General features: G+C 57.1%; 1 protein-coding gene across 2 annotated transcripts in view; it reads right to left on the bottom strand.

The window, feature by feature from the left end:
- Positions 1–17,322, bottom strand: part of SARDH (sarcosine dehydrogenase) — a 60,981-nt gene extending 43,659 nt beyond the window's left edge. The window contains exons 1-9 of one of the 2 annotated variants that reach the window (XM_027614297.2): positions 17,239–17,322; positions 16,503–16,553; positions 14,268–14,615; positions 12,957–13,135; positions 11,365–11,544; positions 10,662–10,785; positions 10,384–10,484; positions 3,366–3,470; positions 2,108–2,237 (exon numbers count right to left, since the gene is read on the bottom strand). In XM_027614297.2, coding sequence (XP_027470098.1) covers positions 2,108–2,237; positions 3,366–3,470; positions 10,384–10,484; positions 10,662–10,785; positions 11,365–11,544; positions 12,957–13,135; positions 14,268–14,586 — 1,138 coding nt within the window. In that variant the 5' untranslated portion in view covers positions 14,587–14,615; positions 16,503–16,553; positions 17,239–17,322. Of the gene's footprint in view, positions 1–2,107; positions 2,238–3,365; positions 3,471–10,383; positions 10,485–10,661; positions 10,786–11,364; positions 11,545–12,956; positions 13,136–14,267; positions 14,616–16,502; positions 16,554–16,960; positions 17,158–17,238 lie in introns of those variants that run through there. The other variant, XM_027614298.2, reaches the window with a different exon arrangement.
- Positions 17,323–25,409: the final 8,087 nt, after the last annotated feature.

Here is a 25,409-nt window from a genome sequence, read left to right as displayed (position 1 = left end):
AGGTGCTTGATAAATGTTCACTGACTGAAGGAATGATCCTAAGTTCTTTGGGAGAGAGACAGGGGCTTTTGCTTCTGTCTGCTGCTGGCGGGTCACCCCCAGAGGCCAGGGCATGGATGGCAGGGAACCCTCGGATGTCATTATAAAGAGCTGAGCTTTGCGGCCCCAATCCTGGGTCTGAACCCTGCTTTACCCCTTCCTAGCTGTGTGACCTTGGGCCAGTCACTTCACCTCTCTGAGCCTTAGTGTCCTCATCTGTAACATTGGGATCATGGCACTTACTTCCAGGGCTGTGAGTTAGCCCATCTGCAAATACTTGCAGCCCATGTGTATGCACCCCAGGCTCGGCTCTGCACGAGACCAGTCCCACCCCTCAGGGAGCTGACGGGGGAGCGAAAGACACAGTAAATACACAAATAAGCAAAGTAAGAAAACAGAGTGGGAGGAGGGGGCGGTGAGGGACTCCTAATAGCCCTTCCCGGCAGGCACTGTGGTCCCCTGGGGTAAAGATGAGACCATGTGACACGGGGTCTCCTCTATCCCGGTCCCCCTGCTAGTGAGCCATGGAAGCGGGAGCACCGCTCAGGACTGCCTGGCCCTGAGCCTGAGTTCTTAACCTCTGTGCAACTTGCTCCCTGCTGCAGGGGCAGCAGGCCTGACCTGGGGGGGGGGGGGGGCGGCCTCTGAGGGGCCGGGGGGAAACTTCCAAACAGCTGGAGAGGGGGACACCCCAGAGGTCAGAAAGACTCGGGGTGGCTGAGGGAGGGTGGAGGAGGCAGTTCAGAGAGGACAGTGAGCATCAGGACGGGAGCTTCCCCAGGCCCGTGCGCTCATGCCGTGAGCACTTGGGCAGAGCTGGGGATGTTTCCGGCTCGGGCTGCAGGCGGGTGGATGGGAAGCTGAGAACAGCCTCACAGGGCAAGTGAGGAGAGAGTACTGGGGGATGAGAGTCTCTTGAATGTTTAACAAATGACTCAAGCCTGAGCAACACAAGGATGCAGGATGACGGGACGTTTGGGCTGCACAGACAGGGGCCCCCACCTTGGCGGTGACCTCCAGGGCCCAGAATGGGAGCTCTGCCCGCCCCCAGATTCCCCGGAGTCAAGGGGGCCTGGGACTTCCGAGTTCTGTTCTGGAAGCCAAAGGCTGTTGACCGTGCTTGTCCTCCCTGGCAAGGAGAGAGGCTGATTTCCCCACGAACCCTCCCTCCCAGGCAGGAAACCAGACACAAGATGTCCTCACAGGCACCTCGCCCCCAGATAGGGCTTCGTGGGAGCAGTGACTCCCCGGTCTAATTAAACAGAGGATGCTCCTGGGTGACTCGCACCCCTGGGATTGTCTCAGGCCTGTGCTTCTCACTGCCAGCCCCTCACAAGCCTGGGGAAGCATGGCGGGGGGGGGCAGTGAGTCTTCGGCCCACGGCCCACGCCCGGGTCCCTGAGTCCAGTGATCAAGGGCGCTTCCATTCTGCTCATCACAGCTGGGCTTCCTGAGAGCCGAACAGATTAAAGCAGCCCCGGCTGGTGGCCGTGTCAATGCCAAGTGCACGGGGGAGAGAGGGCTGGACCCCTGCAGGCCATGGGCCCCTGGCATCAGAACCAGCCCCTCTCCTGTCCCGGCCTGCCTCTCGCTCTCTGAGTGGTGACCCCTTCTCCTCGGGAGACTCACGGCAGTTTGCTGGCCCAGCCATGCCCTGCACCTAACGTGTGGCTTCCCCCCGCCCCTTGCTCCACGCCTGCTGAGTAGGTGCTCTGTCACCCATTTCACAGATGAGGACACTGAGGCACAGGGAACTCAGAGTCTCAGACACAAACTTTCCCCTTTGGACAACACTGTATCTTTCGGGGCCTCTCTCCCCAGCCCTGATGTGGGCCGAGGCTGGCCCTACCCATTTTCTGTCTTGACTGAGGATGAAAAAGACCCCGTGCGCGCCGGGAAAGAAGGGGGGGGGGGGATACCGCATGCGTGGTTCTGCTGGAGCCACGATGGGGGTGGTGCGTCTCCCGCCTGTACGCAGCAGGGGCGGCAGGCCTGACACAGGTCAGATGCACTTCTCAGCCCGAAGGACCCCGGGACGCCCACCCCAGCTCCCAGCCTCCCCACTCACCAGGGCCGCAGACCGTGGACTTGACCCCTGTCTTCTCCAGCACAGGAACGCGGTTGATGGCACCTTCGATGTGCGGGCTGAACACATCCCAGTCCAGGTCGAAGAGGCCAAAGGCAAACTTGTCTGACACCTGGGGAGGCAGGCGGGGGCGCGGCCCTGTGACCTCGGCCCCGCAGGAGCTGAGCCCGGCCAACCCGCCCCGAGTCAGGCCTCCTCCACCAACCCCTCAGTGGGGCCTGTCCACTCCCCTTCCCTGTGCTCGCCCAGGCCCACCTACTCTGCGCTGGATTGTTGTGGTGGCCTCTCCCTGGTCACCCGGTCTCCCCGCCTCCTTCCACCCATTGTCCTAAGTCAGACCAGGCCCTCTTTTGCTCCCAAGCCCCCCGTGGCTCCCCGTGACTCTCTGTGGCCCACCAAGCCCTACAAGAGCAGGCCCTGTCCACGTCCACCACTGACCCATGGCCGCGCCGACCTTCCTTCAGGTCTTTGAGAAGGACAAGCTTGACCTGACCTCAGGGCCTTCACCCCCACCTGAGGCAGTTCCTCGCCCACCTGTTCACTCTGCAGGACTCTGCTCTGCCGTCAGCTCCCCGGGGGGGCCCTGCCTGACCACAGAGTGAAGGACATCCCTCCACGCCACTCTTACCGGGCTTCTTCCTAACCTGCCGGCTCCATTCAGCACACAGATCCCCATGACTTCTCTGTTTATTGTGGGTCTCCCCCACCTAAATAAAGGCACCCCGGGACAGGGACTTTTATGTTGGTCTCTCCCTGCCCCCAGGAAGTAAAACAGTATCTGACCCAAAGTTGTCACTCAGTCATTCCACTTCTCCATGAATCCAGGAGCGAGGGTGGCCCGGGCATGCTCGCGGGGGCCGAGGGGGCTGCCGGACCTCAGGCAGCCCACGAAGCTGCTGGGGAAGCAGCCAGGCCTGGGGGAGATGCCGCTGCCATGGGGGCGGGGCCGCGGGGTTGTTTGCTGCGGACACAGGGCTTTTGTGTTTTGGTCTTCCAAAGCCATTATTTTACATTCTGCAGCCTCTATTAATGTTGTGAGGCCAGCCCTCTCCCTGCCCCAGCTCTGGATCTACCTGTGTGCCCGGTTCAGAGAAAAATGAGTGAGACCCTTCTGGGGCCAAGGGCCCTGCCCTTTCGGGGGTACACCTGAGGAGCTTCGGGAGGGTGGGTTTTCTGGAAGAAGGCTTCACCACACTGAGATGTGGCCTCGAACCACCCCCTCAATCCCTCAGCGTCTCACCTCCTCCCAGAAGATGGGGTTGGTCTCATAGCCGCCCACAGACAAGGCATCCCCTTGGAGGCGGAGGTAGACCGAGGCATCATGGTCGCGGACATTGGGCATGTTCTGGAAGGCAGAGCAAAGAGGCCTCAGGGTCAGCCAGGGCTTGGGGGTCACAGGCCCCCAGTGGCCCATGGCACCTCCTCCCTGTTGTAGAACCCTGAGCACAGAGTGGACCCGGGGTCTCAGTTTACACTGTGGATAACCCCCCCACCACTCAAGTCTCTCCTTCCCTCAGCCCCACAGAACAGCGGCAAAGCTGTAAGAAGGAGAGGAAGGAAGAAGGGAGGGACGAGGGATAAGCCACAAATCTAAGAGAACCATGGAGAGCCAAGAGCACACAGAGATCTCAAGCAACACTGCAGGATGCAGAGTGAAGGCCAGCACCCCAGCTCGGGTTTGGGGAGGGGAAAATGCACAAGTCAGACCAGTTTGCACCCTCCCCGTCCCCTCCAAACCGTAGAGTCCTGGCTTATGGCAACCCAGCTCCCTCTGCAGGGGCCTGGTGGGCAGAGTGCATGGTGTGGGTGGGTGTGAGTGTGTGTGCACACGTGTGAATGTGAGTGTGTGTGTACATGCATGTGTGTGTGTAAGTGTGCACGTGTGTGAGTGAGAAAGAGTATGTGTGTGAACAGAAAGACAGGCCAGGGTCTCTTCACAGCAGGGAACCCAGATCTTCTCCATCCGCACCCAGCACAGCCCAGAGCCTGGCCTGGGGACAGCCCCGAGGTCTGGAGAAGTGGGTTCTCACAGGCTCCAGGCTCAGGGGTGGTGAGGGTTGGACTGCCATTCCCCCCTCTACAGCAGCCCGGGGACTCTACTGTGGCGACATGAAGTGGCCTGTGGAAGGCTCCAGATGTGGACACCGGGGCCCTCACCAAAGAGGATGGCTCACCCTCATCCCCTGCAAGGTGCCCTCCTGTCCTCCCTCTCCAAGCTTCCAGCCGTCCTGCAGAAACTTCCCCTTAAAACCCACACCAGGAACTTCAGAGATATGACAAGACTGGGTCCCTCAAACAAGGGGTCATGGAAGAGGAACAATCCCAGATCAAGAGGTCTCAAAATGAGAGATGAGTATCAAAATGAAAAATGCAACAGAAGGGTCAGATAAGCCCATCTTCTAGATATGAGGCTAAAAAAGATGAAGAAATTGCAATCAGGAAAGGAAAAAAATAAAGGAATCACAAGGCAGCCCTAAAAGTCCAACACCCACCTTATAGGAGTTTCCAGAAAGACAGAGGAAACGGAGTAGAGGAACGTCAGAGCAGCAATCCAGGACAATTTCTCAGATTAAACATCACAAGTCTCCATATTAAAGGGCCCATGAGGGCCCACAAGGGCCCACCATGCCCTGTGAATGGACAGGCCGGCACAGAGGCCACACTGGGGCGAAACATCAGAACACCAGAGGAACAGGTGGGTCCTGAAGAAGGGCACAGCATTCCTGGAGGCCAGAGGACCTGGAGCCAAGTCTTCAAAATTCTGACAGACAGTTTTAGATGGAGAATTCTGACCCAGTCAATCCATCAATCAAGCGTAAGGAAAGAATAAAGATTATTTCAGACATCGATGAACATGAAAATATTTACCCACCACCTGCCCCTTCTCAATAAGCAACCAGAGCACACACCATGGATCCAAACAGAAGAGGAGTGAAGAAGGCCCCAGGGTCACAGCCGAGCAGAGGCCACGAGGCAATCCACCTAGAACAGAGATCAGAACAGCAGGAGGGTTCCTCCAGGGGAGGGGAATGGGACTTACAGACGTACATGGTTTCCCTGTTGTGCAGAGTTGTGCAGAACAAATTCTTGAGAGGTAGTTGATGGGACAGACATGTTGAAATGTTTGGGAGGAAAATGTGACAGAATATAAATGCACATATCCTCAACAAAATACTAGCAAACTGAATCCAGCAACAGATAAGAGGATTATATGCCATGACTTGATGAGATTTCTCCCAGGAATGCAAGGTTGGTTTGATATCTGGTAAACAAATCTATGTAATATACCATATCAACAGAGTAGGATGAAAATCCATCATTTCAATAGACGCAGAGAAAGTATTTCCAACACCTTTCATGACAAAAACACTTAACAATCTAGAAGTAGAAGGAAACTTCCTGACAAAGGGTATCTAAGAAACACCCACAGCTGAAACATACTTATTTTCAGCTTTTCCTCTAAGATTAGGCCAACAGAAGGATGTCTACTCTCAGCACTTCTACCCAGCATGGTACTGGAGTTTCTAGCCATTACAGCAATTAGGCAAGAAAAAGTAATAAAAGGCATCAACCTTGGAAAAGAAGGAGTAAAACGATCTCTATTTGCAGATGACATGACCCTGCATATAGAAAATTCTAGGAACCCACTAAAAAACTATTACAACTAACAAAATAGTTCAACAAGGCAGCAAGATACAAGGTCAATGTACAACAGACAAATAAACACTATTGTTTTGTTTTTCATTTCACTAATGATGGACAATCAAAAATGAAATTAGTAACTCCACTTACACCATCAAAAGGAATTTTTTAAAATATTTTATTTATTTATTTATTTATTTATTTGAGAGAGAGAGAGCATGCACGAGCCCAAGCAGGGATAAGAGGGAGAAACAAATTCCCTGCTGAGCACAGAGTCCGATGTGGGGCCCAATCCCAGGACCCTGGGATCATGACCTGAGCTGAAGGCAGACGCTTAACGGACTGAGCCACTCAGGCGCCCCCATCAATCATCAGTATTTTTAAATACTCACGAACAAATTTAACAAAAGAAGTACAAAACTTGTACTCTAAACAGTTGGCAATATTTTTGAAAGAAACTGCAGAGGACCTAAATGAATGGAAAGACATCCCATGTTTATAAAATGAAGACTTGACTAGTGCTAAGACGACAATGCTCTCCAAATTGATCCAGATTCCACACAATCCCCATTAAAATCACAGCTGGCTTCTTGGCAGAAATAGACGAAGTGATCCTAAAATTCATACAGAAATGCAAGGGACCCAGAACATTTAAAACAATCTTGCAAGAGAAGAACAAACCTGGGAGACTCATGCCTCCCCATTTCCAGACTCACTACAAAACTACTGTAATCAAGACGGGGGGGCACTAACACAGGACATACATACAGATCACTGGAATCCAGCTGACGGTCCAGAAATGGGCCCTCATATTTATGGTCCACTGGTTTCCCACAAGGAAGCCAAGGCCATGGAGAGGGGGAAGCAACGATCTTCAACACGCAGTGCGGACACAGCTGGATGGCCACACACAAGGAAGGAAGTTGGAGCCCTTCCTCACACCATGCACAAACCTTAGTCACAATGGGTCACGGATCTCAGAATAAGAGCTAAAAGTATAAGATTCTTGGAAGAAAATATGCTAGTCAATCTTTGTGGCCTTGGAAAAGGACTGTAGGAAATACCCTTCTGAAATATGATACCAGAAGCGCAAGCAGAAAAAGAAACAATCCATAAGTTGGACTTCACCAGAATTAAGACCTTTTGTGCTGCCAATAACATCAACAAGAAAGGGAAAAGACAACCCACAGAACGGGAAAAAATATGTGCCAGGCATAAATCTGGTAAGACCCCAAAATAACCCAAATATAACAAGAACTCTTATAACTCCATAAAAAGACCAACAACCTAATTTAAAATGAGCAAGGTATCTGCATAGACATTTCTCCAGAGAAGATGTACAAATGGCCAATGAGCACATGAGAAGATGCTCCACGTCATCAGCCGGTGGGGAAATGCAACTCAAACCCCAATGAGATACTCCCCACTTCACACCCACTAGGGTGGCTCGGATCAAAGAGAGAGAATCAGAAGCGGTGGTGAGGCTACGGAGGAGTCAGACCCCTCCGCGCTGCGGGTGGTTATGCGAAACAGCGCGTGCTTTAAAAACAGTCTGACAGTTCCTCAAACAGATAAACATAGTTACTATATGACTCAGCAATTCTACTCCAAGATATCTACCCAAGAAAAATTAAAACACGCCCACACAGAAATGTGTCCATGAATGTTCACAGCAGAATTATTAAAAGTAGAAACAACTCAAATGTCGATCAACAGATGACTGGATAAATAAAATGTGATCTACAGTAGAATATTTAGCCATTAAAAAAGAATACCATTTAGTCATTAAAAGGAATGAAATTCTGATAATGTACCACATGGATGAACTCTGAAAATGTCATACTGAGTGAAAGAAGTCAGACCCAAAAGGCCATATATGGTGCAATTTCATTTTATTAAATGTCCAGAATAGGAAAATCCATAGAGACAGAAATCAGATTAGTGATTATCTAAGGTTGGGGGTAGGATGGGAAATGGGGAGTGACTGATAATGAGTATGGGATTTGGGGGATGAAGGTAATGTTGATAGATAGATAGATAGACAGACAGAGGTAATTAGTGACAGTTACATAGAAAACTGAGCAACTGGAAAACAATGAATAACTCCAGGAAACACAAAAGTTGGATGCTATTTGCTCAGGAGTTAACAATATTTACATTGACATTATATTGCAAACACGGACTACTGATCTAACCAATAAACAAAACCAAAATCATTTTAGAAACTGAGCAGAAGTGGGGAAAGACCACATCCCCTATTGCTCTTTGGCACTGGAGGAACTGCCTTCTCTCTTGGACGACTTAGCCTGGAGATGGGCACACTAGATGTGACTCCTCTGCCCCATCTCTGAGGACAAACAGAGACCAAAAGGGATAACCTGGCAGACGCCCCTCCCTCCCACTCCAGTCTCCTGGTCGTCCAGCTCCCCCGCAGAACTGGAATAGGAATGTCTGCGATGAGGGATTGTTGTAAGGAGCACGTAGGAAGTTCTCAGTAACCGAGCATTTCAGAAATAAAAAGTAGCGATATCATTACCCCTATTGTCACTACTACTCTAAAAACAAGACAAAACAAAGAACTCTGGAGTCCTGTAGAGCAGGGCGGTGGGGACACCTGGTGGCGGGGGAAGCCTCTGACTTTCGTTCTAGCTCCCAGGCCCCAGCACACTGAGCTGCCTTGGAGTGACCGGGGCGTCCTCAAGGCACTCTCCCTGCCATCTCCATGCAGAAGCCCACCCTACAGCTATGACCCAGGTCCCACTGGTGTCCCCTCCTCCCAACCTCACCCTGCTCCCTTTCATTGTTTCTCCTGTGCCCCACTCCTTCCAAATCCTGTTGGCCGCTTCCTCTGGGAAGCCTGCCTGATAGCTCCAGCCTTCCCTAATCTCGTCCTCTGAGGCACCCGCCAGCTGTGACCACCCTGTGCCCCTTGGTTCTGGCCATTGTCATCCTCACCACAGCTACCACCTGAGGAGCACCTGCTACAGGCCACGCACCACACTCAGCCCTTCCCCTCCGTCACAGGCTCCTCCCTCAGCCAGCCCCATTCAATCAGTACCCTATTGTCCATCTTGCAGAAAAGGAAACTGAGGCGCATGCAGCACTATGACTTGCCTGGCTGGGGAACGGAGGAGCTGGACCGCCGCCACCAAACCTGAGCCTTCCTATCCCTCAGTGCCCAAGTAGAGCGGTGTCTGCAAAAGCAGGCAGGGGCCGGTGGAATGCAGACCGGCAGAGAGCACGGAACGCATTGCATTTGTGGGACACACACCCCGGGCCCAGAGAGGGAGGGGACCAGGTCACAGAGCAGCTGGGTGCAGTGCCCGGCTCGGACCCAGCCCTGGGCCAGACCCTCAGACCTGGGTGTTCCGAGGGCGCACAGCCCTGTGGCCACCCAAGAAGAAGGATCCCTCCCCAGGATACAGCCTGTCCCCAGCACTCCGGAGCCCACTGTGGCCCGAGGGCGACCCCTGGCGGCCACCCGGGAGCTCTCCTCACAGAGCCGCAGAGCCCGGGGCATCCAGCAGCCATCAGGAGGCCTGTGCTGGATCTCCCATTACACTCGTCCACGAACAGGGGAAGCCCTGTGTCAAGGGAGAGGGGCAGGAGTGCGTGCGGGGCCCGGCACCCGCCCCAGCCCCTCCACCGCTGTGGTCCCAGTGACGAGCCGGAAGCCAGGCTCCTCCGGGGCAGGAGCCTCTTGGCTGGGTCCCACCGCACACTGTCCCACCCCCACCCCCTTGGCCCCCCTGAACTGCCTGCAGGCCCTGGGCTGCCAGGCCCCCGCACGCCGCCCCCTGGGCTGGGAGTCCCTGCAGCCCCCCGCCCGCCTCCTCAGGGCCCCACCAGCCTGCTTGGGAATTGCTCCTTTACCGGTCTGTAGCTGCCCCCCAGCTCCACCCCGACAAGAACTGGGTCCCTTTCTCTTACAGCCCTGGTTTCTAGAATAAGGCCTGGGACGCAGCAGTCAGTGTTTGCTGGTGAGCGGGAGGAAGGAGGGAGGCTTACATGGAATATGGTGGGTTAATGTTTGATAAGTGGGTGGACAATGAGGGAGGGAGGGAGGGAGGGGTGGTCATTGACAAGGTGACAGGAAGCTACCAGCCGCACCACAGTGGGGCAGGGACGCGGGGGAGATGAGAAGGGGAGAGGAGAAGAGCGGGCAGGGGTGCACAGGCCCCTGTCTCCCTTGGCAGAGGCCCCTCCAAGACCCCAGGGAGGATCTGAGGGTCCGGAATCAGCGTCTCCGACACTGGCAGCCAGGGCGCATTAGGGAGCGGGCAAACACACACGGGTCCCCTGAAGAAGCACCCGGAGCACAGAACGTGACAAAGCCCGGACGGGCCGCACCACGCGGGACACGGTCCTGGGCATCACTGAGGAGCTGTGCCCCGAAGGTCCAGGGGCTCAGCACCAGGGGTTCCTTCACTTAACTCTGACCCCACCCCAAACCCCCAGTGTGATGGTGCCCATTTCACAGATGAGGTGACCGAGGCTAAGGGTGGAGAGGGGTCACACCACCTGCAAGCCCTGGGGTTCCGAGCCAGGTCCCTGCGCGCCCCCCCCCCCCCCGCCCCATAGCCTGACGCCAGGTCTGGAGCCATCCATGTCCCTACCTGGATGCCCTCAATGCGTTCAGTGACAACGTAGGCGTGGTGCATGGCCACCAGCGGGACCTTGACTCCAGCCATCCGACCCACAGCGCCGGCCCACACGCCTGAGGGCAGAGCGGGGACAGGTCGGCTCTGCGGCTCCAGGCAGGGCCGCCAGCCCGGTGGGCAGGGGGAGCCTCTGCGGGCCTGTCTGTCCCACCCAGGCCCCCCACCCAGAGACGGGCCAGGCTTAGGGAGCAGCCAGCATGGCCGCCCAAGAGCCGGGACAGACCCCTGCCCACCTGCACAGTTGACCACACAGGGCGTCTGGATGGTGCCATGCTCTGTCTCCACGGCGGCGACCCGCCGCACCCCAAAGTCATCGGTCCGCACGCGGATGCCACTCACTGGGCAGTTCTCGATGACCTGAGAGCGAGAGGGGCTGCTTCCAGAGCCAACGGGGTCTTGGTGAGGGTGCCCACCACCCCCGCCGTCACCGGCTCCCTACCACCCGGACAGGACCTGGGACCCCTGCTCCTGCTGGGGCTGTGTCATGCGACACCGCTGGGGAAATGGGGTAACCCCAGCACCAGAAGCTAACCCTGCGCACTCCCTGACTTGGAAGACGTGTCCCCAGACACGCGGGGTCTTTCTCATAAAGTGACTTCTAGAAAGCAGGGCTGCCTTCGCCACCAGGTGTTTACAGTCTAGTCTTTGGTCAAAAGGCCATGGAGCAGTGTGGTTTGGTTCTTCCTTACAAAAATATATCTTCCTAAAAAATATTTGGGGGGTAAAACTAAAACGTCAACACTTGTCCCCTCTGGGTGACTTCCATTTCTTCTTTTTTGCTTATTTGTCCTTTCCAGTGTTTTCTATGACTAGGTGCACATCTGGGATAAATGATGAAAAGCACAGAAGAGATTCTGAGAGAACGCGCTCGTTTAGCAGGGCCCCGGGTCCTTCGGGCTGGGAGCAGGGGACACAGGGCCCCGTGGCCGCTGGTACCTGTGCTCCCCGCGCAGCAGCGGCCCTGCTGAGGGCGGTGCAGGTGCCGGCGGGGTCCATGGTACCGTCCTGCGGCACATATAGGGTCCCATACAGGTCGTCCACGTTCATCAGCGGATACAGCGCCTTGGTCTCTGCCGGGCTCAGCACGTGCGACTCCACGCCATATGCCTTGCCCAGCTGGAGGGACCGAGAGCAAAGGGACTCAGCCCTCAGGGAGCAGACCCCCTCTGGCCCCTGTCCTCCCCGGGTGCACCTCCAAGGGTCAGCTCCAACCCTGCCTCCTCCAGGAAGGCTTAGCTGGTCACCATGCCCCAGCCGCCCCGTCCCATGGGCCATCTCCGCACTAGGGTAAGGAGCATGACGCCGTGCGCAGGAGCAGGCTCTGGAGCTATCCCACCTTCACGCAGCTCTGACATAAATGACTTAAAGTCCCCCGGGCAGACTGGGGGTGCTAACCGTTTATGTGGTTGGTACCCCTCAAGAGCTTCGACCAGTCTCTGGTACCTAAGGGCTTCTATAAACGAATGCAAATCACCCCCCAGGGGTTGGAGGGGTTTTGAGCTTGAGGATCAACAGGTTCTCCAATCCGACCAGCTCCCAGGAGACCCACGTGGTCATCGGGGCGGGCCCTTGACTTAGTAGGACGGCCACACCATCACATCTGATTGGCCCAAGGGCAGCCAATCAAGTGTCCCCAGGCATCACAACCACGACAGGCTCCACCCAACTAGAAAGGAGCTGAGCTGGTCAGATTCTCTGGCTGAGAACTACGCCTGAAAAGGGGCAGGGGCCTCTCAGCAGCTGGGGACTTCGGCTCCGAGGCTGGGGCTGAAGGCTTCGCCTGGAGGCCTCTGTCCCAGCCAGTGAGCCAGCTAAGGGAGGAGGAAGCAGAATGGGGGCCAGCGCCTAGGCCCAGAGACCCAGACCTGTCCTGGTGAGGCCAGTGGCCCCCGCCTCCAGCCCAGGCACCCAGGGGCCTCAGCATCCCTGCGACAATGGGCCCTTGCTGGCCACACAGCTGGTTCTGCTCGCTGGGTGCTGAGCACGGACTCAGTCAGTGCTCCATAAAGGACAGTTTGCTGGAGCAGCCTGTTGCCCCCATGTCCTGGGATTTGGGGTCCAGGCCTGGCCACTCGGGGTCAGGAAACAGCACCCCACCCCAGCCCAAGGATCAGCAGCAGCATGAGCCTCTCTCCCAGTCTCCTGGACAACGGCCCTCCCCAGGCCTGGGAGTCGGGGGGAGGGCAGGGGTGTGGGAGAAGAGTGTGGGCACTGCCTGCTGGGGGGTGTGATTTCATATATACCCTGTCTCCCGTGAGCACGGAGCACAGTGGCCATAATAGCCCCATGTACTGGGCCTCTCCCATGTCCGCTCCACAATATGGTCCCATTTAAAGCTGGGAAGGCCGAGGCTCAGGGAGGCATGGCCACTTGTCCCAGGTGGCCCAGCAGCGAGGGCATCTGGGTCTGATGGTGACCTAGATCGGTCAGAGCTCCTTCCCCGAGCCCTGCTGCCCCAGCTCCCACCCCAGGACAGGGAGCACCCACGCCACCGGGAGCTCCCCACCTCTGGCGGGGGCCACACCCACCGACATGAGCCTCTTGTATTCGTCCAGACGCTGCCGGTTGGATGCTATGAACAGGCCCCCATTCTGGATCCAGCCTGTGTGCAGCCCCGTCTCCTCCTCCAGGTCACGGCTCACCACGCGCCTCGTGTGAGCCAGAAGCTCTACCTCCACATCGCTGGGCCGCAGCTGCCACAGCAGGCCTGGCCAGGAAGGCAGGGGGCACTGTTAGCCCCCCGCTGTGCTCCCCCTTCCCCACGGCAGCCTGGGGCTCCTGGAGATCAGGCAGAGGGCCTGGGTCTTTCTCTGCAGCCCACGGGGAACCCCAGGAGGTTGATGAGCCAGAAATCACAGGGTCAGAGCTGATCTGAAGACCGGCTTTCTGGGCAGCTCACACGGTGGTAACGTCGGGGGTCCCCTTTATCGAGCACTTACTGTGTGCCAAGCCCAGGGCTGAGCCTGTCACAGGGCGACCGAGCAACCCCAGAAGGAAGGCACGATGATTTTAGAGTGAAATTAGATGGCGCCAAACAGTCCCACACCCAAGACAACAGAGCAGGGAATGATGGGGCCGGGACCCCAAGCCAGGAGCGGCTGAAGCCCACGTGTGCACCGACCACCAACAAAGCTGCTCCCTTCAGAGAGGAGTCTGGGGGGTGGGCGGCCAGGGCCGAGGCCGGTGTAATCGTGAGGGGAGAGGCCTGCTGGCCCGGCTGCGGTGGGACAGTGGGAGGGCAGAACAGTGGTGTACAAGGCATGCGATGTCTGAACCTCGTCCCAGCTCCACGTTCCGTGACCTCACGCTGGCAGCGCGACATTAGCGGAGGTGGGAATGTTTACCCCACCGAAACTGCAAACTTCACCCAGCTCCCAGGGTTAAGGTTGCCCTGGCGACATGCACACAGTAGGGGCTTACTACATGCCCACCGGTTAGTTAGGAGGATGAGGATCATGGACGCACCTGGTGCCCATGGAGGACACGGCTCTGCATCACCCGATGGCTCTGTCCCCCGTCCGCGCTCTATGCCCGCCTGTGGATGCCCCTCAGCCCCAGTGGCTCCATCTGGGGAGGGGCTTCTGTTCTTGGAACAGATAGTTGCCTGGGCTCCCAGCTCCGGTCTCCGCTTTGCTCCCCCCTCCCCACTATGGCTCTTCAGAGACAGGGGGGGGGCCAAGGGGATGCCCCATCTGTCCACCTTCAGATGACCCCTCATCTTTTCTCCACGTCCTTCCTCCTCCTGCTCAGCTGCCTCTAACAAGCCTCTAGTCGTCCCCCTGGAACTGTCCCCTCACTGAGTCCAGTCCCTCCCAGCCCCCGCCCGCCCTGGCCCTTACCCGCCGTGTGCCAGGTGGTCCCGGAGGTCAGCCGCTCCCGCTCCAGCAGCACCGCCCCGCTCACGCCCAGCTTGGCCAGGTGGTACAGGGTCTGGCAGCCCAAGCTGCCCCCGCCGATGACCACCACGTTGGCTGTGCTGGGCAGGGGCCGGCTTGGGCCCTGGGCCACCGCCGAGGGGCCCTGGGCCTCTTTCAGGGTCCGCTGGTACGGCACGCTCTTCTCGGTGGTGGGGCCGGCTCGGCTGGTCAGCTCACGCAGCCCCAGGTCCCGGCGAGGGCAGGTGGCGGCCACACGCAGGGCTCTGCTCAGTGAGGCCATGGGGACTCCGTGCTCAGCGCCGCAGGGAGCTGGGGAGAGAGTCAGGGCTGGCCGGGGTGCCGAGGGGCGCAGTGGGGGCTGCGCCAGGTGAGACCCGGGGACCACCCCCCATACCCTCCTTCCTCTGCCGCCTCCCCCGGGGCCCCAGTCGCGCCTGCACTCCAGCGTGGGTGTACTGAGGGCCTGGAGGCATCATCGGCTCTGGCCGGGAAGCACGGGGACCTCGGTGGGAGGCAGAAGGTCCCTGCCTGCCCCTGGAGCTGGGCCCACAAGCTGGAGCCGGGTAGTCAGAGGCTCCTCACCCCCTCCCCTGTCCTGGGAATGTACATTTTGTCTCCCCCCAACCCAGCCCCCGGTTCCCACCATGGGAGCCACTCCCAGGGACGCAGGCTTGAGGGAGCGATGTGTCCTTGAAACCCTCTGGATGGTGTGCGGGACTGAGCCCCGTAAGGCCTCTGTAGAAACTACGATCTGGCAGTTGGGGGCAGAGAACTGCTCGTCTACAGGCCCCAGGACAAGCCTTGTAAGCAAGACCCCTTGCTGGCTGAACCTGCCACCTGCCTTTCTGGAGTGGCCTGCCCTCTGTCCCCTCTCTCCTTGCCCTCCGGGGGCTGATGTGGACAGTGGACGGGGCTGTGACAGAGTGCAAGCACTAGACAGCTGCAGGGGGCACAGGGGAGGTAGAGGGAAGGGGCGAGATGCGGTCTGGGGAAGTAGGGTCACCCGTGAGGGAGGCCAGGGAGGAGGGCAGGGGATCTGAGAGCCGAGGTTAAGGAGCTCAGGTCTCAGGGAGACCCAGGACCCAGAGAAATGACTGTGAGAATGGGAGGTGGGGAGGGGTAGGCTCGAGGGGGAGGGGGTCTTGAGAGCCTCTGGGGCTCAGACAATTCCCTGGAGTGTCTTCCCGAGTGCCTGGCCCCACGGGTCTGCATTTGAGGAAGAGTCCCGGGCACAGTTGTGTGCTGGTGGGACAGGTGGGGGGAGGGACAGAGGAAGGTGGCAGTCCCCAGGGGGCATCACCTGGACACAGACGGGAGTGTGGGAGGGGAAGCCGTGTGCATGGGTAACCCCCTCCCTGCCCCTCCACCTCCGCCTCCTCCTCTGTGTCCCCCCGTGGCCTTCGGGGCTCGCCTGGAATGCCCCCCTCTTTCAGGAAGCCCTCCCAAGCCAGAGAAGTCTCTTATTTACAAGAATGTGACAGGAAGTCCACTTCCTAAAGGAGCGAAGGTGCCAGAGAGGTGTCTCCCTGGGGGTGTGTCCTGCCCAACCTGGGGAGGCAAGGAAACCAGAGGGGCGTCCTGGGCCCCCTTCCGGGGTCAGCAGAACAAGGAAGAGGGATTTAGTCGTGAATCCACCTGCATTAATAGCCATGACTGATATTAATGAACTAATTAACCTGAAGAGTCGACCTCTGTTTGCAAGAGTGTCCCACATGCCAAATAAAAGATGCTCTCAGTAAGCACCCCTATGACTGCTGTCCCCATTTTACAGGGCAGGAGACCAAGGTACAGGAAGGCCCTCCAAGGTGGCCAAGGTTACAGGGCTGCTCTGTGGCCCATGCACAGCCCAAGCCTGCAGGCTCTCCCAGGGCCTGGTTTGGGGCAGGGGAGGCTGGGGGTAGCCACCAACTCATTGGTGGGGATGGGGGTGAGGGGCCCAGCGCTCAGGCTGGTCAGGGCTGCCCACCACCCCCCCACACACACACACACAGGGAACCCTCCCAGGGGAGTGGGGGCAGAGGAGGGGCAGAGAGCTGTGATGTGTAAGGCTTCACAGAGCAGGGGGTGGGGGCGATGGGGCATCTCAGTCCCTCTACCACCCCTTGCCCCCACGGTCTGACAGCCCACCTGCCCTTCGGCTTGCAGAGGTGCCCTGGGCACAGGTTGGTACACCCCTGGGCCTGTCTCTGTCCTTACCTTTCGTCCTCGAAGTTCTCTAATCGTCCAGGAGCCCCCAAGAGTGGTGCCCTACCCGTGGAAAGTCAGCGTCACGTGGTTGCGGGCAAGGTCAAGGCCGGGCACCTGCCCCGCTGCCCCCACCCGCCCTGCCCAGCGCTCCTGCTTGGCCTCTGGCCTGGCCTCCCTCCCTCCAATCTCACTGGAGCCGCTGGCCCCAGAAGCGGCCGTCTGCCCCCTCCCTGCGCTCCAGCCCGGCCAGCTGTCGCAGCTGGGCAGCGCTGGGGGCTGGCTGGGGGCGCCCCTCCTGCCAGAAGCAGCTGCTTCAACATTAACTTGCTCTCCTGCCCCACCCCCCCAACTCTCACCCACCCGGTCAGCAGTGTGGCCCCTGAGTTACCAGGGGTGAGGGTGCAGGACAGCCTGGGCTGGGGGTGGAGGGGGTGGGGACGGGGTTGGGGCTTGAGCGACAACTTCACCTGAGCCGTGAAGCAGGAGCCAGAGGAGCCCCCCTCAAAGGCTGTGGGGCGAGGGAGACTGATGGAGAAAAAAGCTGGCCCAGCCTCCGCCGGGTGAAGGAAACCAGGGTGGGTGCCCAGGCCCCTGCCACGCACCCGGGGACCCGAGGTCGTGCCCACCCAGCCAGATGGTTACTGCAGCCAGAGGCCGGGAGAAGTCCTGGCCCGCTCGGGGCCTGTCCCAACCCTGCCCGCCCCCAGCGGGGAGGGCCCGGGCCCTGCTCCTCCCCCGGGCGTACCTGGGCCCGCAGAGGCCTGCCTGTGCCCGGCCCCGGGGGCTGCACGGTGCTGTCCCCGCCTTCCTTCCCGGCGGCAGCCCGGCCGGAACCCCGGCCCCCGGCCCCGCCCCCGTCCCCGCCCCCGGCCCCTCCCTGGCCGCCCTGCCAGCCCCTGTCACCGCCCACCGCCCGCGCGGGACGCACCGCCCACCGCCTGTGGCTTCTCCCAGGCCCGGGCAGTAACGCGGCGGGCAGCAGAGCGGGCCTGTGTACGGGGGTGATGGGGCGGGTGACCTCACTCCCTTATCTCTAAAACAGGGGTTACAGGTATGCCGCCGGTGGCCCCGAGCACCCCTGCTTGCCTCTGCCCGTCTGTGCGCCGCGTGCCCCGAGCTGCCCTTGGCACAGATGTGCAGTGGGCATAAGTGCTGAGTAAGCAACAGGGTTGTGCCAGGCCCCGTGGTATCCTACGGGCTTCTTGGCGAGGTGAGCCATGGCCCCCAGCTAGCACCTGCCCGTCCAGCGGCAGCTTGTTCACTCCCAGGGCAGGGGGGCTCACTGCCTTCAGAAGCAAGCCAGAAAGTCCAGCCTTCTGCATCCCACCCTGCAGAGCTCCTGGCTCCCTCTGTCGCTGTGTGAGAGGTCCCCGAGCCTCTGGTTTGCCCACAGCAGGGTGCTTCCTGCTTCCCAGGCCAGGAATGCCTGCCTCCATTTGACTCCCGGGAGCACTGGGACCAGAGAGGGGAGCCAGCTTGCCTTGGGCCACACAGCAAGCTATGGGGCCCAAGGACATTCTGTCTATGCCCAGAGGAGACACCCAGAGGAAATGCAGGAACAGTGCGTACCTATACCTCTGGGTGTGTGAAGCATCAGAACAGGTGTTGATATAAAATGGACCTCCTCCTCCCACGGATCAAGGAAAGAATTTAAAAGTTAGCAATAGAGTAATGTTGGCTACTAAGGGGGGGGGGAAATAGCAGGAGTGACACACTGTAATTAATACAGATGAGATAAATAGTTATGCTCTTATTTGCGTTATTTCAATTCCTTAATTGTCCGACTGTCTTGCTGCCAGTTTGTCCTCTACACTTAATGAGCGCCTACTGTATGCAAAGCATGGCTAGAACACCCAGAGACAACTAAGAACCCTTGAGGGGCTCTGGGTTCAGGAAGAAGACAGATTTGGGGCGGGATGGAGGGCGAGGTGGCCATAAGGCTGGCTGTGATGGGGCGCTCCCAAGCAAGCTGCCCTTCCTTCCAGCATTTTGAGGAGGTGGCCTGGGCTCTGGCATGGTCAGGTGCTGCTACCTTTCTCAGTCCCCGTCATGTGGACAGAGACTGTCACTTACTCCCCAAGGAAGGCCACCCCACCAGCATGAGGCTTTCCTGGGATGGTGCATAGCCTGGTCACTCTGCAGATAGGGGGCCTGGCCAGCAGCCTGGGGCCAGGCTGCACTCACTCAGTGCAGTGAGGGACGGGTCAGGGAGGGTGAAGAAGGAGCGTGGCTGCATCCCCGCCAGAGCCCTAGACAGGAGGGGCACGGGCGCAGGACACAAGGGTCCCGGCAGCTCCAGGGCAGTGGCCGAGGCAGCCCAGACTTCTCCCGGCCCCACACTCAAGGACTGAGCAGCTGGTGCAAAATTGTCCCAAGCCAAGCAAGCGGCACAGTCGCCCTGGACTTTGGACAGGGGCGGTGGCTGGAAGGCTGGGCCCGGCTGTGGGTCAGCGCTGTAGGAGATGTGATCGATCAGCCCTGCTTGGGCCTGGGTGGGGGGATGGGGGAAATGGGCCACCTCGTCTCCCCTGGGTGTTGGAGGGCCCGGGTCCAGAGGTGTGCAGGCCCCAGCCAGGGACACTGAGGCAGGCTCCTGCTGCCAACCTGCCGTACCAGCTTGGGCCCAGCCTCAGTTTCCCCAACTGGGAGGTAGAGACTATAACCCCTGTAGTGTCAGTTTTTGGGAAGTTTTGAATTTATTTATTGTATATTATCTACTTTTGGTGCACTTTAAAGGAAACCGTGGCAGAAAGGGAAGTCCCAGTTGACCCTTGAGGGTGAGGAGTTACCTGCGGTCCAGCAGCCTGCCCCCTGCCCCTGGACCTCCCCTGTGGCCTGACCCCTGGCCCTGGACCTCCCCTGCGACCTGCCCCGTGGCCTTCGGGCACCTGGCCCGGCCTCCTCCTTCGCCAGGGTGGCCCTCTCCACAGGCCCCGGCCAGCCCCCCCGCCCCCTGCCGCTGGCCTGGCTTCCAGGATAGAGCAAGGTGGTTGCAGGCTGCCCTCTGGGCAGACATCCAGGGGGATGGGTCGGGGGAGGAGGCTCCTCCACGGAGCTCTGTGTGTGACCCTGCCAAAAGGAACAGTAAATACCAACAGGACGGCACTTGCTGACATCTGACCCAGGGGGAGGTGGTGCCCGGCCTGGCCCCCGGGGTCTCTGCGAGGTGCCCTGAGGGCCCTACCGGGAGGCAAGCAGCACGCTGAGCATTTTCACGTGTCCTCTCAGAGGAGAGAAATGACTGCGGCAGAACATAGCCAAGGGGGGGGCCAGACCCAGACAGTTCTGTGAGCAGGGAAGTTTCCAGAACAACTTTGAGGGCTGGAATTACACTTCTGAGCTTTTATTTTTCCAATAGAGACCGTAAAAACACTGTATCGACTACCCCCATGCTTTCATGAGGACAGGACGTTTCAGCATCTGGGGCTCAGTGGTGGTCCCTCTCCCGAGGCAGGGGGCCCCCTGCCCCCTCCCCACACACTCAGGGCTGCGGCCACCTGTACGCAGGTGTCCCCAGGAATGGGAAGCTCAAGTGTCCCTCGACCCCTGGGACACATACAGCGGGGGTAGGCAGCCTCGTGCAGGGCCCGGGGCCCCCACTTCACCCTGCGACTGGTCCCACAGATTATCTGCGGGTGCAGCGACGGGTCGGGTGGAGCTGTTCGCGCCCGCTGCCGAGTGCGAGCAGGGCCCGGCCGGGGATCAGCGCCCGCGGCGTCAGGCACCACAACTCTCCAGCGGGGAGACAGGACGCATCTTTGGAGGATCTTCCTGCCGAGGGTGTTGGGAGGCGAGGGTGGGAAATAGTGACCACGGGCGTGAGACCCCACCACCACCACCCGGCCCCCAGCCCAGTCAGCCACACCCTCCAGGCTCTCACCCTGGCCGCCCAGGGGCAGGAGGCCTCCCTGAACCCCCCTTGATTCAGGCTGTGCTTACATCTTCCTATTGTTACCCTGGAGGTTTTCTCTAAAAATCCAGATGTGCAAGCTCTTCTTGGAAAGCTGGGACACACAGGCCGGTCTGGGCCCACACCCTAGCCAGGGGCACTTAGATGGGCCTGTTTTGTCCAGTTGGTCACCGTCCCTACCCTGTCACTTTGCCCTTTCACACTCCCTGCTGGCCTCCGGGAGTTTTGCTTTTTCAACCCCTGACCCGAACCCCGAGGCATTGTCCAAGGTAAAGACAGCGTCCTCTCTCCCGCTCCAGGGCGGGGGACCAGAGCACCCCAAAACAATCCAATCAGGGGGATGTGAGTCTTGCTGTGAATAGAGGGCAAGAGACCTGTGCAGAGCTGTCCTTGGCCCTGGGGTCTGAAAGCCCTCTAGGTGCTTAGGTGAGGGGAACAGCTCACGGTGGTCGGTGGGGGGCTTGGTCACCCCCAGGCAGTCAGCCCTTCAGGACGCTGGGCCTTCTCAGGAAACATCGCCCCTGGTGGCCACATGTGAGTACGACACCCTGGGAGAGCTGGACCCAGAGTTCGGGGCGCAGCCCCAGGACAGGGACCTGCCCAGAAAGCGAACCTACAGGCAGGCGGCTGGAAGGTGGATCCCCACCAGGACCGACAGCCTGGGCTCAGAGTCTGGGCTTACACTTTTCTCAAGGAACACGCCCCTGGAAGGGAGCTTCCTTCCTGATGGCTGTTGGCTTTGTCTCGGTTTCCGGGAGCAGTGTAAGACACCCCCTTTCCTAGTAGGATGTGTCCATTTCTCCCTATAATTCTGCCAGTTTTTCTTTTATATTTTAAGGCTATGCTGTGAAGTCTATTAAGCTCCAGGATTGTTCTAGCTTCGCATTTAATTGTCCGTTTTTATCATAAAATAACGAACCTCTTTATCCAGTAGGGTGCTGCTCAATGTTTAACATTTGGCTCTTGAGGTGGGGAGCGTTGGCTGATGTCTTTGGTGTAAACACTCTCACCAGGGCCAATGTCAAGCTGCCAGTGAGGAGTCACTGAATCTGGAGTTGGAAAGAAGCACACAGGCCCGGCTCTTGGGAACCGGCACAAGCCGGTTCCGACGTACCACAGTTTTTACACATAAGAATGCTTTCTGCCCCAAAGTGCTTCATGTCTGATACCAACAATGGTCTCTCTGCCTTCTCTGACACCTGCCTGGTGCACCTTTTCCCATTGCTCTGGTTTCAATATTTCTGTGACATGATGTCTCAGTGGTGTCCGGGACATTCCTACTTGGGAGTGTGACACAAAGCTGTGACCTTTCCCAAATGCTGACAACAGCTTCCCCCAGGAGCTGATGGAGCCGAGTGCAGGACCCACAAACAAGAGGCTCTCACCTGGCCAGGCTGCCTGTCTCGACCCTGGGAATACGATTTGTCCCTTTTCTGCTGAGCCTGCCAAGCTCACTAAGCAGGGAGGGAAACAGATGCACGCATGCAGCATGTGGGTTAGGGTTTAGAGAGGGGCTCAGAAGAGATTTCTTCTCCTAAGAAACACAGTATGTCAGACCAAAAAGTCACCGGGGCAGTAAAAACCTCTGTTCTCTTCCAAGTGTGCGTGGTTTGACCCCCTTACACGACACAGGTATAGCTCGCTTATGTGAGTGAATGGAGGATTATTCAGGGTGCTTTTCAGATTCCAAGTAGGCTTGGACTGTGGAGAATCTGAGAAAGCTCAGCATTCTTTTCCCCATGAATCAAGATTATTCATCCGTCACCAAGACATGCCTCAAAGGGGTCCGACCACCTGTCTTTGCCCCGCAGACCCCTCATGGTCATGGGTCTTCGTCGGCAGAAGCTATTCACCTCCCTGCCTTCTCCATCCTCTCATCCTTTTAGGGTAATCAGACCCAGAATAAAGACTACATTTCCCAGCCTTCTTTGCAGCCCAGGTGTGGCCACACGACCAAGTTATGGCCAATGGGAGTTGGTGAGTGAAACTTTCAGAAGGTATTCTTCAAAAGAGATGGTCATATCTCTTCCCTGTCCCTCACCTTCCTGTTGGCTGGAATGTCGATTCAGGGCTGGAGCTGAAGTCCCATCTTGGACCACGAGGTGAACTTGTAAGGGCACACCCTGGGGACCAAAAAAACCCAGAAAGACCTGGGTCCCTGACACTGTTAGCCAGGGTCTCTACCCAGAGTGTTAGGTGAGCAAGAAATAACCATCTCTTGTCTTATAGGCTGCCTGTCACCCACGGCCAGGTCGTAATCCTAACAGACCAAGGCTTACATTGACTGGTGTGGGGCTGCAGAGCACTATGGCTGGGGGTCCTGCTGCACCTGATTACAGCTCCAACAGCACATTTAGTGTCAAGATGTGGAATGATTATCCAGAGAGAATTCCAGGTGAGTAAAACTCCCACATAGATCCCATGGGCACATGCAGGTTTTCTTTTTCTAGGGAAAGTAAAGGACCAAAACTAAATTGTTAGGGAATATAAGCACAGCAGCTGTGACCAAAGAACAGGAGCCCGAGTTGAACTCACAAATGTTATAAAATCTTGTCATGGGAAGTCCCCACCACCATCCCCTCCTCCAACGGTGGAGACAAGTCACGGGAAGACAGAGCCATTGGAACAAGAACTGCAATTTCAGAACCCTGTAAATTGTGCACATTTAATACGTTTGTCATTTTCTACTTGGAAAAATTACACTTTAAATAGATAATTTGAACATGCTTAACGGAGACATAAAACTTTTGTTCAAGGAATCAATGCTTTGTTTCAGCCTGAAAGAAGGAAAGCCTACCTCCAGTCCTTGGCTCTTGTAATACAAGCTGTCAAGGTCACCAATTTCAGTTCAAGTTCAGTTTCTGTAGTATACTACAAGTTGTGTTATCAAGTATCTTTATCCTTTTATTTTTTTTTAAAGATTTTATTTATGTATTTGACAGAGAGAGACACAGCGAGAGAGGGAACACAAGCAGGGGGAGGGGCAGAGGGAGAAGCAGGCTCCCCGCGGAGCAGGGAGCCCGATGCGGGGCTCGATCCCAGGACCCCGGGACCATGACCTGAGCTGAAGGCAGACGCTTAACGACTGAGCCACCTAGGTGCCCCTATCCTTTTAAATTTAAGAATAAATTTGGGGGAAAAATGGAAAAAAAAAGAATACATTTGAAATATTTTATAATTTCCTTGAATTTCCTTTGTGGTTATTAATTATTTTAATTAGCTAATTATGTTATTCTACTATCTTTACTTTTTCTTGTTTCAATGTCTGCTTGACTTTTTAGTTACAGAGAGAAAGAGAAAAAGTTGTAGTAAAACCTCCCATCTATGATGGTGGGTATGTCTCATTCTCTTTGTTCTCCGGTCAAGTTTGCTTTATGTATTTTGGGGTTATATTATGAAAAGCATACTAGTTTAAAACTGTGATGTTTTCTAATAAATGAGAACTTTGTCATTATGTTGTAAGCCTTTTAAAACTCTAGTGACACCTTTTGTTTGTCTTGCTCTAAAATCTATTTGGTATGACATTAAGTTTTAAATTGTCTACATTCGTGATTTTTCATCTTTCGAAGTCCAGGGTTAACCACTCTGTGTTAATTTGTCCTAGGGTATTGTATGCCTTTGTATTCTTTTATTTCTGGAAAGTTAACAAACCAATCAAAATCTTTGTCCCATTCTGTGATTTTGCTTTTATCCATGTGTGTTAATTTCCTTTTCATGATGGAGGTGTTCCTCAAGATCCCCAGCTTTGCACAGGAACCCAGTTCCGGCTCCTGGCCTCCAAGGTCCTGGAGCCAATGCCTTGAGTGTTGGAATCCCTGGTCTCAACCCCACAGGGCCTGAGATCCTAGCAGCCACCTTGGTGTTGGCTCCCAGTATCTACTCTGGCTTTGTGTCTCTTCTTTCTGGGACAGGTCACCTTGTTCCAAGCTCAGCCTCTTTTAGTCTCTTGTGTTTTATACGGCATTATGTTTGTGGTGCAGGAGTGGAGAGAGGTGTCCGCCTCACCTCCAAAAGTGGGTGGTTCCCATGTCTTGTCCAGGGAACTTCCCTAAAGCTCCACACGGCGGCCTCTGCAGGGGCCCTATCCAGGGAAGTCCACTTTGTCAGAATTAAGGGGCATGATGCCTTGGTGCCCTGAGAGCCCTATGGGCATCAGGCCCTCTGACCAGAAGTGTGCAGCTCTGAGATGCTTTCCCACGTTCTGGGGTGACCTCAGGCAGACACGCTTCTCTTCCCTCCTGGCCTCCACCCCGATCCACACAGGGGCCCTTGAGCAGGTCTGGGGCTTCCCACCCTTCCTGGGTCTGGACCGCACAGTAGGTGCCATTGAGGGTCTCCCTCAAAGCTCCCCACCCCTCCCAAGTCCACCCACACTTCCCCTCCAGGCACCATGGCTCTCTGCTTCTTGGCCTGGGGCTCTCTCCAACTTGCTCAGCCCTGCTTAGAGCAGCCGGGGACCACTGGCCCAGGGAATGCTGAGCAAGTGTCTGGGTCTGTCCATCCCCCACATGGGCGTGAGAACTCAGAACTGGAGCTGGCTCTCGGGGGAGGTGGTGTTGGGACAACCAGGCCTCTCGGGGCCTCATGCCTGAGAAATTTGCTCAGAGAGGGGGCTGCTGCAGAAAAGGCAGGCCTCCCATCTGGTTCTCAGGGGCATCAGAGTGAGCCAGACTCTGGGGCTCTGGGTCCCGGAGACCAGGGCTGGGGTGGGATCCACCACTCTCTGGGTCACCTCAAACATCTGTACTTGCCTCCCTGGTTTGCAACAAAATCTGACACTTGGTGAGCACCAGCACAACTCCAAGTCTAGTGAGATCCTCACAACTCTGATGTGGATCCTGGGGCTGGTCACCCACCCCAATGGTATTCCTCTGTCTCCTCAGTAATAGGGAGGAGGTGTGACCATGTGTCCAGCTCAAGTCCTGCAGTTCCCATCTTCCACCACAGCCAAGAGTGGCCATATGCCTCAGCTCTGGGTAAGGAGGGGAAGGGAAGCACTGTGTCGA

The sequence above is a fragment of the Zalophus californianus genome, chromosome 13 (assembly GCF_009762305.2).
Source record: "Zalophus californianus isolate mZalCal1 chromosome 13, mZalCal1.pri.v2, whole genome shotgun sequence".
NCBI classification, from domain to species: Eukaryota; Metazoa; Chordata; class Mammalia; order Carnivora; family Otariidae; genus Zalophus; species Zalophus californianus.
The sequence above is the reverse complement of the archived record's forward strand: the minus strand, read 5'-3'. Positions and strand labels throughout refer to the sequence as shown.